At 36.7% G+C, this 13508-nt stretch overlaps 1 protein-coding gene and 1 long non-coding RNA gene across 4 annotated transcripts in view; one reads left to right on the forward strand and one right to left on the reverse strand.

Annotated features, from left to right (window-relative positions):
• On the forward strand, positions 1 to 13224 carry LOC102166140 (uncharacterized). 2 transcript variants are annotated; one of them, XR_002346669.2, is made up of 3 exons: positions 1 to 53; positions 4046 to 4140; positions 11398 to 13224. It is a non-coding gene; the product is annotated as an uncharacterized LOC102166140 (long non-coding RNA). The 2 variants fall into 2 exon arrangements; XR_014813765.1 differs by lacking the exon at positions 11398 to 13224 and adding an exon at positions 4592 to 7762.
• Positions 2214 to 13508, reverse strand: part of NMU (neuromedin U) — a 26301-nt gene continuing 15006 nt past the window's right edge. Inside the window, exons 5-11 of one of the 2 annotated variants that reach the window (XR_014811897.1) lie at positions 13114 to 13143; positions 12974 to 13024; positions 11362 to 11436; positions 9016 to 9069; positions 8391 to 8430; positions 4108 to 4166; positions 2278 to 2467 (exon numbers count right to left, since the gene is read on the reverse strand). Coding sequence is in view for 1 of the 2 variants with exons in the window: in NM_001444702.1 (NP_001431631.1) it covers positions 8395 to 8430; positions 9016 to 9069; positions 11362 to 11436; positions 12974 to 13024; positions 13114 to 13143 (246 nt within the window). In the remaining variant the exon portion in view is untranslated. 2 annotated transcript variants of the gene reach the window in all.

Below are 13508 nucleotides of genomic sequence, written 5' to 3' on the forward strand. Positions count from 1 at the left end.
AACGCGGAGGCGTGGCCTAGGCAAGGGGCTGTGGGTACTGGAGCGCCTGGGAGGTATGTTATTTGATATACTAATTTAGTAAAATCAGAATATAATGAGACTTAGGGTCTACTGGAGGTTAGATTCCTTGCTATATTGGTCCCAGCTAGTTGCTTCCTTTTTTTCTCTTTATATTTAACTATTTATGTTAACCATGCTAAAGGTGGGCATTGCTGGGTTTTGAACAAAGACCTGGAACAGGTCCCAAGCGGTGCCTCCCCTGCTCCTGGTACTGACACAGGTGCTGCCCATCTTCTCACCTTCCCTCCACCACCACCAAGTCAAGGCGTGTTTTCCGAGCCTCTGGTTCCCTTTAGTCCCCTGTCTTCATGACAAGGAACAAAGTCGTGGGGAGAGAACCTCTCAGCCGAGGATTTCTAAACCCGGAGCCCATAGCCTGTGTTTGGATGGATTTTAGGGGCTGCCAAGCCCCCAGCCCTCAGTGCACACATATTTTGGGTGCGATTTAGGGACCAGAGCTTTCGTCAGATTCTCAAACGGTTCCCCTCCCCCGTCCTAAAAACCTCCGAAGACAGGCGCTCCCAAGGAAGCCAAGACAGTTTGGTTCCTTGGTGCATAAGTTAAGGAAAGGATGTTTACTGGGAGCTGACAGGAACATGAGGAAAGCATTTGATGTTCTTGCCAAATAAGGTTATACCCGTGGTCGCAAAGACATGAAAGGATTTGTAAAAAAGAAGAAAAAAAAAAACGCTTTTTAGTGACACAGCTTAAACTTGGGCAACCCCCTCTGTAGGGCCCAGGTCACACAAATCCTACCCTCCTAATAGCCTTTTTGTTCTGCTGTATTTTTGTGTAAGGTATTAATGTATTAAAATATTACAAGTTTTGTAACCCTGTTTTATTTTCAACTTTTCCTCCTTCCCTTCCTCCCCCTCTTCCTTTCTCTTTCCCCTCCTCCTTCTCTTCTTCTTCCTTTTAATATCGTGGGGACCCCCAAATGTAAGTGACCTAAATCTCTCTAGGTTTCTGGGAGGCCCTGGGAACTGCTGCTTAAATTAGTGGTCAACTCCCTTTCTTATTTTGATCATCCCTAATCAGGCTAGTTGAATTACCATGGCTAGCACTGGCTAATGTTGCTCTAGGCATGTATGGCTTTGAAGCCCTCTGGTTCCCAAGTTAATCGTTTGGTCCCTGTTGAAGCCCAATTGTAGCCAAAGCTCTCTGTCTTGGTGCAGAAGGGCTCATGATTCATCTGGTTGGTGGCTGAGATCAATACAACACAGGCCAAAGAATGTGCAGTGGCCAAAGACTGGAGAAATGGGAACCAAGTCCACAGGTGAATTCCACGTGGCAAGAGGGATTTAATTTTAAAGAGTAAAGGGAGGAGGGGTGAGGCTGGTGTTGGGGAGCCCTGTGCATTAGTCCCCCAGGGAAGGAGCAGGGCTTTTTCCAGGGAGTGGGGTGCCACCCCCTTTTTTTCTTTTGTTTTATCCTTTTTTGAACCTTAATATCTGGCTTTGGCTATTGGGAGGTATGTTATTTGATATACTAATTTAGTAAAATCAGAGTATAATGAGACTTAGGGTCTACTGGAGGTTAGATTCCTTGCTATATTGGTCCCAGCTGGTTGCTTCCTTTTTTTCTCTTTATATTTAACTATTTATGTTAACCATGCTAAAGGTGGGCATTGCTGGGTTTTGAACAAAGACCTGGAACAGGCAATAGTCTCTGTCTCAAATCCCCATATCATCAAGGTCGCAGATGTGGCTCAGAGCCCGCGTTGCTGTAGCTGTGGTGTAGGCCAGCGGTTACAGCTCCGATTCGACCCCTAGCCTGGGAACCTCCATATGCTGAGGGTGTGGCCTTAAAGAGACAAAAAGACAAAAAAAATATATACTAACATTTTGTAGGAAAAGCTGGCCTCCTGATATGTTTCTAGCAATCAGATATCTATTTTACTATATAAATCAGAACTTTATTGGATTATTGGCTGATCATGGCCACATTAGGATAGTTTTAGTTGGTATTCTCATTCTAAGATTGTTACCTATTGTGCCTTCTGGTATCTTATAAGAGCTGGTGATTTTTGTCATTGATGAAATCCAAATAGGATAAACTAAAGTAGCTAATTAAAACTCAAGTCTCTACTAAATGTGTTTAATAAAATAACAAAAGAACACTGTATATGAGTACCATCAGTGGCTTCAGAGCCCTAAGGAACATCATTATTAACAGCTTTATTATACACTATTTCTCATTACAACACTAAGGAAAAAATATTTTAAGATGCTTTTTTAATTTTCAACAAATTAAACATTTACAATATCAATCAGCTTTTACTGAAAACTTTTACAATACAGAGATTCTCAAACTTGTAAACTTAGCAAGGACTGCTTTTAAGAAGAAAAAAAGAAGTCAGTATATTTTGTATTCCATGGCATTGCTCCTGCAAAAAATGGGTGGCATTCTGTAAAAAAAGAAAAAATGAATTTAGACTCAAGTATAAGTGGGTATGTGACTGTGTGTGTATATACATATATATATAAAGTATCTACACAAGTCTATATACACTCCCTTTGCATATAGACATTTCTATAAATATTTTGTCATGTATGATAAAATTGATACCTAAGATGTTTCTCAGCTCTTCTTCAATCTGCACATTTTAAACTATCTTTAATCTCTCTCTGATTAAACATTTATTCTGCATGCATGCCAATATTTTCCAAAGATTTACTAAAGCTCACTGATGCTAACAAGACTTATGAATTAAATGTTGCTGTTAGGTGGCCTAGCAGTTAAAGGATCTGGTGTTGTCACTGCTATAGTGCAGGTTTGATCCCGAGCCCAGAAACTTCCACATGCTGTGGATGTGCCCCCCCCCCAAAAAAAAAGAAAGAGAAAGGAAGAGTTACAGTTATTCCTTGTGTATTTGTAATAAAATCACCCTATTTTATATCTAAAATCTACAATAAAGTCATTGTAGAATTTAGTCCACATTCTAAATAAAGTCATTATAACAGAGTAAGACCTCAGATAATCAGATAAGAAAAACAAAGAAAGATGATTATTAGACTGTTTCTCTATTGAGGACCTAAAATGAAATCCTGAAAGAATTAGTATATGTAGACCCCAATCTTGGAAACAATCCAAGTAAAGTCTTTTTTCTCAATTTCAAATAGAATTTTTTACTAACCTGATCAAATCTTGGATTAAATTCCATTTCACATTTATGAGCACTCTAACACTTAGTTTGGCATTAAAATCACTGACATTTTTTTTTCATTTAGTATTAAACTATTTTTTGTTCATGTTTTGTAAATACCTCTACATTAGTAATATTATAAAAGATAGTTTCTTTCCCACTAACTTTTTGTTCTTAGTTCCTTGAAACAAGAAAAAATAGGAATATGTTTGCTCATATTCTTGTTGTGAACATACAAGGCTTTATTGAAAAGAGTTAATAACAAATATAAGTTTGAAAATTCTAGTTCCTAATTATGCCCCATGAGCACATTAAATTTTTGTTCACTTCTCCAATATTTGTATCTCTTATTTCTTTGTCTTACTGAATCAGCATAAGACCCACACGAAAAAAAGTGGACAGAACATCCCCGTTTTCTTCCTGAGATTAACAGAGATGCTCCAAAGTGTTTTACTATCAAGTCTTCTACTGACTTTGTCTGAGACCATCATGTGATGGAAATAGCAAGAAAATATTGATATCTCTCTGAATATATAACTACTGTTAAGAAAGACTCATCCTGGAGTTCCCGTCATGGCTCAGTGGTTAACGAATCCAACTAGGAACCATGAGGTTGCGGGTTCGATCCCCGGCCTCTCTCAGTGGGTTAAGGATCTGGTATGGGTCGCAGACACGGCTCGGATCCCATGTTGCTATGGCTCTGGCATAGGCTGGCAGCTACAGCTCCAATTAGACCCCTAGCCTGGGAACCTCCATATGCCCCAGGTGTAGCCCTAGAAAAGACAAAAAGACAGATAAATAAAAATAAATAAATAAATAAAGACTCATCTCTTTTTGTAGGATCTTCCTTTAAAAAATCAAAAAGTGACATGGAACTTTACCAAAAGCATCTAAAAGCATACCTCAGCTTCAGTGCCAGCAAATATCTCAATAAAGTAAGTCACAAAAACTTCTTGGTGTCCTGTTACACATAAAAGTTATGTTTATCCTATACAATAGTTTATTAATTGTGCAATAGCATTATGTCTAAAAAACCAATGTGCATATCTTAATTAAAATAGACTTTATTTTGGAGTTCCCATTGTGGCTCAGTGATAATGAACCTGACTAGTATCCATGAGGATGTGGGTTAGATCCCTGGCCTTGCTCAGTAGGTCAAGGATCCAGCATTGCCATTAGCTACGGTGTAGGTTGCAGACAGGACTCAGATCTTACATGGCTGTGGCTGTGGTGTAGGCCGGCAGCTGCACCTCCAGTGGATCCCTAGCCTGGGAACTTCCATATGCCACATGTGAGGCCCTAAAAAGCAAAAACAAAACAAAACAAAAAACAAAAAAACCCCAACTTTTATTGCTAAAAATTGCTAACCATTATCTGCGCTTTCAGCTAATTGTAATCTCTTTGCTGCTTGAGAGTCTTGCCTTGATGTGGATGCTGCTGAGAGATCAGAGTTTTAATCACTGAAGGCTGTGATGGCTGTGGCAAGTTCTTAAAAGAAGATAACAATGAAGTTTGCTGCATTGACTGACTCTTCCTTTCAGGAGCAGTTTTTCTGAGGCATTCGATGGTATTTGATGGCATTTTCCTATAGAACTTCTTTCACAATTGGCGTCAATCCTCTCAAAACCACTGTTGCCCATCAACTAAGTTTAATATACTAAATCACCATCATTCAAAGTGTTATCATTTCAGCAATTTTCATAGCATCTTCACCAGGTATAGATTCCATTCCAAGAAACTACTTTTTTTTTTTTTTTTTGCTCAGCCGTAAGAAGCAACTCCTCATGATTGATCCAAATTTTATAATGAGATTGCAGCAATTTGGGTCACATCTTCAGGCTCCACTTCTAATTCTAGCTCTCTTGATATTTCCACCACATGTATAGTTACTTTCTCCACTGGAGTTTTGAACCCATCAATGTCATCCATGAGGTTTGGAATCAGCTCTTTCAAGCTCCAGTAATGTTGATTTTTGACCTTTTCCCATGAATCACAAATATTCTTAATGGAATCCAGAATGATGAATCCTGTCCAAAGGTTTTTCAATTTACTTTGCCAAAGGAACCACCTATGGTAGCTATCACCTTCTTAAAATCAAAATTATTCCTGTTTCTCAAGCCATGGGATATTGTGTTAGGAGGCTTGAAAACAACCCTTCTGTGCATCTCCATCAGGCCCTTGGGCACACTGTCAGTGAGCAGGAATATTTTGAAAGGAATCCTTTTTTCTGAGCAGCAAGTCTCAACACTGAACTTAAAATAGTCAGTAAACATTGTTGCATGAGATGTGCTGCCATTCAGGCTTTGTTGTTCCATTTACAGAGCACAGGCTCAGTAGATTCAACATAATTCTTAGGGGCCCAAGGATTTTCAGAAGGGTAAACGAGAATTGGTTTCAAACTTGAGTTACCAGCTGCCCTAGCTCCTAGCAAGACTGTCAGCCTGTCCTTTGACGTTGGGAAGCCAGGCACCGAACTCTCTCAAGCTTTCAAAGTCCCAGATGGCATCTTTTTCCAATAGAAGGTTCTTTTGCCTACTTTGAAAATTTGCTTTTGAGTATAGTCACCTTCTAATGATCTTGGCTGGATCTTCTGGATCTTGCTGCAGCTTCTTCATCAGTACTTCCTGCTTCAACTTGAACATTTCTACTATGCAGACAGCTTCTTTCCTTGAACCTCAGGAACCATCCTCTGCTAGCATCAAACTTTTCTTCTACAGCTTCCCCACCTCTCTTAACCTCCACTGAATTGAAGAGAGTTAGGACCTTGCTCTGGATTAGACTTTGGCTTAAAGGACTGCTGAGTCTGGTGTGATCCTCTCCACAGAAACTTTCTCCATACCAGTGATAAGGCTTTTTGTCATTCACATGTTCACTGGAGGTGCACTTTCAATTTCCTTCAAGACATTTTCTTTTACAGCACGCCTTGGTTAACTGTTTGGTACAAGAGGCCCAGCTTTTGACCTGTCTCAGCTTTTGACATCCCTTCCTCAGAAAGCTTCTAGCTTTTGATTTAAAATGAGAGAGGACAGCTCTTCCTTCACTTGAGAATTTAGAGACTACTGCAGGGTTCTTAACTGGCCTAATTTAAATACTGTGGTGTCTCAGGGAATAGGGAGGCCGGAGGAGAGAAGAAAAGGCCACGGGAATGACTGATCACTGGAGCACTCAGAACACACGCAGTGTGTACCAATTAAGGTTGCTGTCTCACATGGGTGCAGATCATGGCGCCCCAAAACAATTGTAATAGTAACATAAACAATCACTGATCACACAGATCACCATATCAAATATAATGATAATGAAAATATTTCAAGAATTACCAAAATGTGACATAAGACATGAAGGGAGCAAATGCTATTGAAAAAATGGGGCCTATAGACGTGCTAGATGCAGAGTTGCCACAAACCCTCAAACTGTGAAAAATCTAATATCTATGAGGCTCATCAAAGCAAACTGCAATAAAAGAGAGGTATGCCTGTATTGCGTTGATTCTATATTTTCCTTCTAATGGTGACAATACCTTAATAGACTTCCTAACGTTGAATCATCTTAGTTGCTGGAATGAACTTCACTTTGTGGGATCATATAATTCTTTCACTATATTGCTGAATACTATTTATTAGTGTTTCTTTTAAATGTTTGCATTGATATTCATAAACAGGATTGACCTACAGTTTCCTTTCTTATACTAACTTTGTAGGATTTTGGTACTGGTATTTGCTGACTTCATAAAAAACACTTTAGATTTTTTTTCCTTCTTTGAGCTGAAAAAACCCAAAATCTCTTGGCCTAGTACTTTTTGAGGGGAGAGTTTCTAGATAACGCCCTTAATTTTTTCCCCATGGCTGTCAGTTTATTTAGATTTTTTTCTTTACTAGAGATTAATTTTTGTATCACCAAAACTGCTACCAAAATATATAATCCTCCATTTTATCTAGGTTTTCAAACTGACAGGCACAGGAATTTGCAAGGCACTCATATTTCTTACTTTTTCTGTATGTTTTAATTTCCCTCTTTATTTGTATTTTTGTATATTTATGGTTTTTCCCTTTTTATTGATTAGGCTAGGAAAATTAGGCTAGTTTATTTCATTCTTTGCAAAGAATCAGATTTTTGGTTTACTTACCAATTCTTCTATTTTACTATTTTATAATTAATTAATTTCACTTTTCATTTTATAATTTTCTTCCCCTACTTTCCTAAGGTTCACCTTGCTGTTCTTTTTAAGTTATTGACTTAAATTCTTAATTCATGTTCTTGCCTGATAATGTTTAAAGCCTTGATTTTCCACTGAATATGGCTTTGTCAGAGTTTGTTATAAGTTTTAATATGCTGTGTTTTCATTATCTTCATTTTCTAGATATTGTATAATTTGGGTGTTATCTTCCTTAGTTAGAAATAGTGTGTTTTGACTTTTGCTTCTATGAGAAAAGAATTTTAACATTCTTAAGCTAAATACGTACTTAAGGGTTGAGATAAATGATATGAATGAAATATCTGCAAAAAATGTTCAGCATAGAATCTGCATTTAGAATTAAATGAAGTTAGTAGAATATACTTTCATTTCTGTGGTGTAAATTTATCATCATACATTTGTGTTTAACTTCAAAATTCATAGTCTAAGAAGATATTAAGATGAACATACTTATTAAACATGGAGGGCCATTCGATAGCAGCTCAGTGTCTATTGTATCTCCAGTACTGAGGTGGAAATTCTGGGAGTCCCAAAGTAGAAGTCACCCTTCCATGTCTTTCCACATTTTCCTAGTTCTCTAGAAATGGTAAGTCATAGCCCTTATAAAGAATCTTTGAATACAGGTCATTTGGAAGACAGAAATGCATTCAGTCTGTGAGTTCCAGCCCGCTGTGGTGGACACTGATGACCACAATAAAGAAGATGATCCCTGACACATTACTTGCAAAATAAATGGTGATTATTAGGTCATCTGCAAAACTGATCACCATTGTGACATAGTGTGAAGAATACTTGACATGGACAAAGCAAATCTGGCCCTAAAATAAATAGCATTTTCCATTACATGAAGTCCTCACAGTCCCTATATTTCTATAGAATATTAATGTACACATGTGATCAAATAATAGAACATACTGAGCATTAGTTTGATTTCGGAAGATCTGAAAATGACAGAGGTTTTCAAACTGGGTTGAATTATAAAGCACATACCATTTTAAATGTAACCTTCTGATCTTCTTCCATTGCGCGGCTAGAAAATAAGTTAAAAACAAATCAGTGTAACTAAAGGGGAAAGTTAATTTTCATAAAAAACAGCCTAATGATCTTGATGAGTCGTATCATTTCTTCCTTATAGAGTCTTCCTCTTTCCTTCAATCCATTTTCCAATTTGCTGTAAGAATTAGTTTCCAAAATACAAACCTTACCACATAGCTCTCCTTAGACTTTATAATAAAGTTGAAATTCCTTAGCTAAATATTTCATCATATAATATTTCTTTAGCTAAATATTTCACTGGAACTGAAGGAGTGATGCGTCTCTAAGACACTCATTTCCTGCACATGAAATGTTATAGGACCAAACTCTGAAACAGATGACTGTCATTTGGGGTATTTATAAACATGAGCAGTGGATTAGAGAGATCAGCGATGCCATAAAATTAAAGCAATAAAGGGGTTACAGAAGCAAATCCCAGACTATGTCACCTGATGTCAAATATCCTTAGATAAACTTTAAAACTTAATTAGAACTTATGAGTTAATGTAAATAAATCACAGTGAAAGTATTTTTAATGTTGATATTGATTGATTTTTTTAAAAGAGATAGTATTGCATACCCTGAATAAAAAATATCTTCGATTTTGGCTTACAATAGGACCTTGGAATTCTTCCTGGAAGAGAAAATGAAGTCATGACAAATCAAACAACAGTAAAAATAAGTGCAAATGCTTCTTGGGAGTATAGTTATTGTCAACTATCATAATTAAATACAGAGAGAATCAAGGACTTGAATATATCATTTATATCAATAAGTAATTTTTATATTTAGATCTGAAGAGTTTTCAATGATGTTAACAGTATCATCAGAGTGTTGTATTTTAAGGTAATTTCCTTATCAGTCTAACAGATTCTATTTTCAGAAAGGTTGTCAGTTGTACATACATTTATCTATAAGTAGGCAGAGGACATTTCATAGATAATCAGCTATATTTAAAATCTCCCTTCAGGGAGTTCCCATCGTGGCTCAGAGGAAATGAATCTGAGGACACAGGTTTGATCCCTGACCTGGCTCAGTGGGTTACAGATCTGGCGTTGCAGTGAGCTGTGGTGTAGGCCAATGGCTATAGCTCCAATTTGACCCCTAGCCTGGAAACCTCCATATGCTGCAAAATACTTGTAGGAGTTATCATTTGTCCAACAAGATATTATTACCAAGTCAGAGTTTACAGTTTCATGTGACCTGGAAATACAGTTCTCGCTGAAGGTGGAATATTCACCAAGATGGCCACAGTACTAAGTAGTTTCAGTTTTGAAAGTAATAACAGCAAAGTGTTGCAGTAAACTAATAATTTGTTGATGTATTTTAAGAAACCAAATCTTTAAATTGAACTCTTACACCATTCGTAAGTCAAGCAAACTCTAGAAAGTAAAAGTAAATTCAAAAAAGCATATATTATTTTTAGAAAGTTCAATAACAACTAATCTGATTTTTTAAATTGGAAATTCTAAAATTTTAAGGGGCTACTACAGTTCCTCTTACATTTCTCACTGTTGGCAGCAGTACTGTCTTCCTTGATGGAAGCTTGGTTTAAGAACGCAAAGAATTTAGGGAGTTCCCATTGTGGCTCAGTGGAAATGAAACAGACTAATGTCCATGAGGACACAGGTTTGATCCCTGGCCTCCCTCAGCAGATTAATGATCCGGCATTGCCCGGAGCTGTGGTGTAGGCTGCAGATGCGGCTTGGATCTGGCGTGGCTGTGGGTGTGGTGTAGGCCTGCAGCTGTAGCTCCGATTCAACCCCTAGCCTGGGAACTTCCATATGCTGCACTTGCAGCCCTAAAAAGAAAAAAAAGAAAAAAAAAAAGGAAAAAAAAGATATATATAATTTTAAAAATAAAAGGACTGTGAAGAATTTAGGAGGAAATAATGACCATTCAAATACATTTTGAGAAATTTATTTGCCTAAACTCTGCATTTTAAAAAGTATTTTAAAAACTTTTGGTAGTAGAAGAATAAAATTAATATAGTATCTAAATGAGGAAAAAATTTAACAATTAAAATAACAGAAGTATTCAAGATTAGATTATAAAGGGAAAAACATAGTGAAAAAAAAGTTTGCCTAGGCTGGAAGTCAAGAGACTATTGTAATCTCTAATCTCACTTACTACTGTGAAATTGAGAAACTCCTTTAACTATTCTGAGTTGTTTCCTTTTTGTAAACTTATTTGTACAAATACCAATGGAGTTGTCAAAAGAATAAAATGAGATCATATAAGACTGAAAACTATAATGCATAACAACATTATCACTTAAAAATAATGCATAGAGACTTTCATCATTGAAGGAGTTAGGAGTCTTTTCAAAGGACAATGAAACCCACAATTTCTAGATTAAAAATGTGTTAACTCGGTTATATTCATCTTAAAAAGAGATACTGAATTTGGGCTATATTTTCATTAATTGTAGAAAAAACAAAATACCTACATTTAACTTCTGGTATATTTTCTTTGTGAGCCTTACTCTTAACTAATGCTTTAATACCGGGATAGAAAGCTTGTCATCCCAGCCATCTGCTTACCTGTATAAGACGAGAAGTAAACAGTCCTTTATCTTTCCTCCTGTTTCTACTAAAGACTGGGCACACTGCCATGACCCTTCTTAAACCAAGAATGAGTAGGTCTCCCCACTGGGAGGGTTGTGGCCCTGGGAAGGGAGTCAAATCCCACTTTCCTCAGGGCCACAGCTTGAGCTAGAAGAGGAGGGCGACACTGCTCTGGGGAGGGAACAGTTCTCTTCTTCCTGAGTGTAAAAACAGTTCTGCAAACAAATGCTCTCCTGAGGGCTACCTGGGTGTTCCATGGGCTTATTCAGAAGATCTTACAAAGCACCACCACTGGGCACTAGCAGAAAGGGCTGCCCCACACAGAGTGGCAAAGCGAGCATGCAGTTGGTGTTACATACGTCCACTTTGAATCTCTTCGTTCTTCTCTCATGCAGTTGTGGAACGAGCTGCAGCAGCGGATGCAGGACAGATGACTGAGAGACACGAACACACACACAATGAGCACAGAGGCTTCTTGGCATTGGGCATAAAGATGGATTCCTATGTGGTTTTGTTTTTAACCCACTATTCTTGCTCCAGACAAAAAAGAACAAGAACTTTTGACCTAAGACAGTCCTTTGAGAGCATCTCAAAGAGCTATGGAGAAGAAGCCACAAGATGGAATAAAAGTCGGCCCTTCTATGCTGGGATCTTTCTTGGTCATTCTGTTGACAAAGCTCTTTCCTGAGGACCTGAGCTCCACCATCAGTTGCCAGCAAGAACACTTCCTGCCTGCATCTCTGACAGGCAACAAGCCATCTGTCTGCTTTCAGACCTAACTCAGGATGGTTTGGGACAGATGAAACCAACTCTGTGAGAATTAGTTTTCCATCATGAACATGTCTATCTGGAAGATTATACTGTACACACATCTAGTAATCTCCTTTATAAAATACATATTTCATTTAAAACTAGACATGTGGAACAGGACAACAGGGGACACACACAAAAAAAATGCGTCATTGATAGTGAAAAAATGTGACTAAGATACATTTTCTCAAGATGTAAAGATGCCAAAGCAGAAGAAAAGGAAAAAGCACATTTGAGACATGTGGCTGCCCAATACTGTTTCCTTTTAAAGGCATGGCCTCAACTGAACCTTCTCACAAATATTGAAGTCATTCATCAAATGGATAACTTTAAGCCCCATATAATGGTTATATGTTAATCAATTCAAGTTGTATTTGGCTTAAAGCAAGTATATATATCTTTCAACTCCTAACATGTAAGAATATTCAACAGGATAAACATTTAAAACTGAGTTCATGTGTACAGTTACTTTCCCACAGGTAAACACATTTAAAATATACTACACTCCTTATTCCATAAATTGGTAGAGAGTTACAAGCTTAGAAAGAATATTACAGTCAAGTAATTAAGCATTCTAGATTGAAACACCAAAGTAGGTTGGCTAGCAGTTTTTAAATCCATGCATACAAAAAGAAAAACTACCACTAAAACCACACAATTCATAAGTGAACTGAATTCAAGTTACTGGTATCTGGCTAATCTTAGTAAATTCTCAAATTAAATACAAGTGGATATGTCTGCTTATATTTACCTATATTTTTGACAGTCATCTTTTAAAATAATTCTTAAAATGACTTTCGATAAATCTATTTTTCCCTTGTACTAAGCATCATCTAAAACAATATGTTTTCTCATTTGCTTTTTTTGCCTCTAAAATCTAAGTTCCATGACATTCACTGCTATATTTCTAGTACCTAGAATTGTGCTTGGCACACAGTAGCTACTCAGTAAATAACTGTGAATGAATAAATGAATGAATTTAGTGTTCTTGTAGCTATTGAGGTATAAAATAAATGTATAATAAATACTGCATTCCATTTGTCCATTCATGTATAAACTTTTAAAGAAAAAAATATGAACTTTGATGTAGCTCTATGAGATAAACAGCAAAAACTTTTTTAAAGCTACTAGTGACTACTAATAAGTAATTCTACAACTTACCACAACATTTGAATTGCCCAACTTTCGTGTCTTTGAATAATGAAATAAGAACTGTCAAAAAAAAGTAGTGAGCTTTACTATAGGTGAATAGTGCTTTCCTTTATTATTTTTCATGTCTATATTTATGGAAATAATCTTACCCTTTTGGTGTTATCTTTTTCATCTATTTCCTATTGAAAAGGGGAGATACGTAAATATCAATATCATTCAATTATATTATACAATCATAATAAATATGTATGTTACAAATATACAGTATAAAATTTATAATTTATTATAAGATTACATAATTTTAAAAACATATGACACATGTTACATATAAAAATAAGACAAATGGGTTAAACACATATGATTTTCAATTAAATGACTGCAAACTCCATGAACATGACCCTAAATTCTCAGGTGTCAGAGAAACTAAAGTATTTGTCTCATCCAAAATCAGCTTATGCTCCTCTAGCTTCTCTTGGTATGCTTCCTAAATCGGGTATGTTTTCTTCTAGGAGGAATTCCAGGGTTGCGCTGAGCAAATTTTTTT

Source organism: Sus scrofa, chromosome 8, assembly GCF_054392235.1.
Source record: "Sus scrofa isolate SSC_HxYL_T2T_F1_AM1 chromosome 8, Sscrofa_HxYL_maternal_Yorkshire_Landrace_v2.0, whole genome shotgun sequence".
NCBI classification, from domain to species: Eukaryota; Metazoa; Chordata; class Mammalia; order Artiodactyla; family Suidae; genus Sus; species Sus scrofa.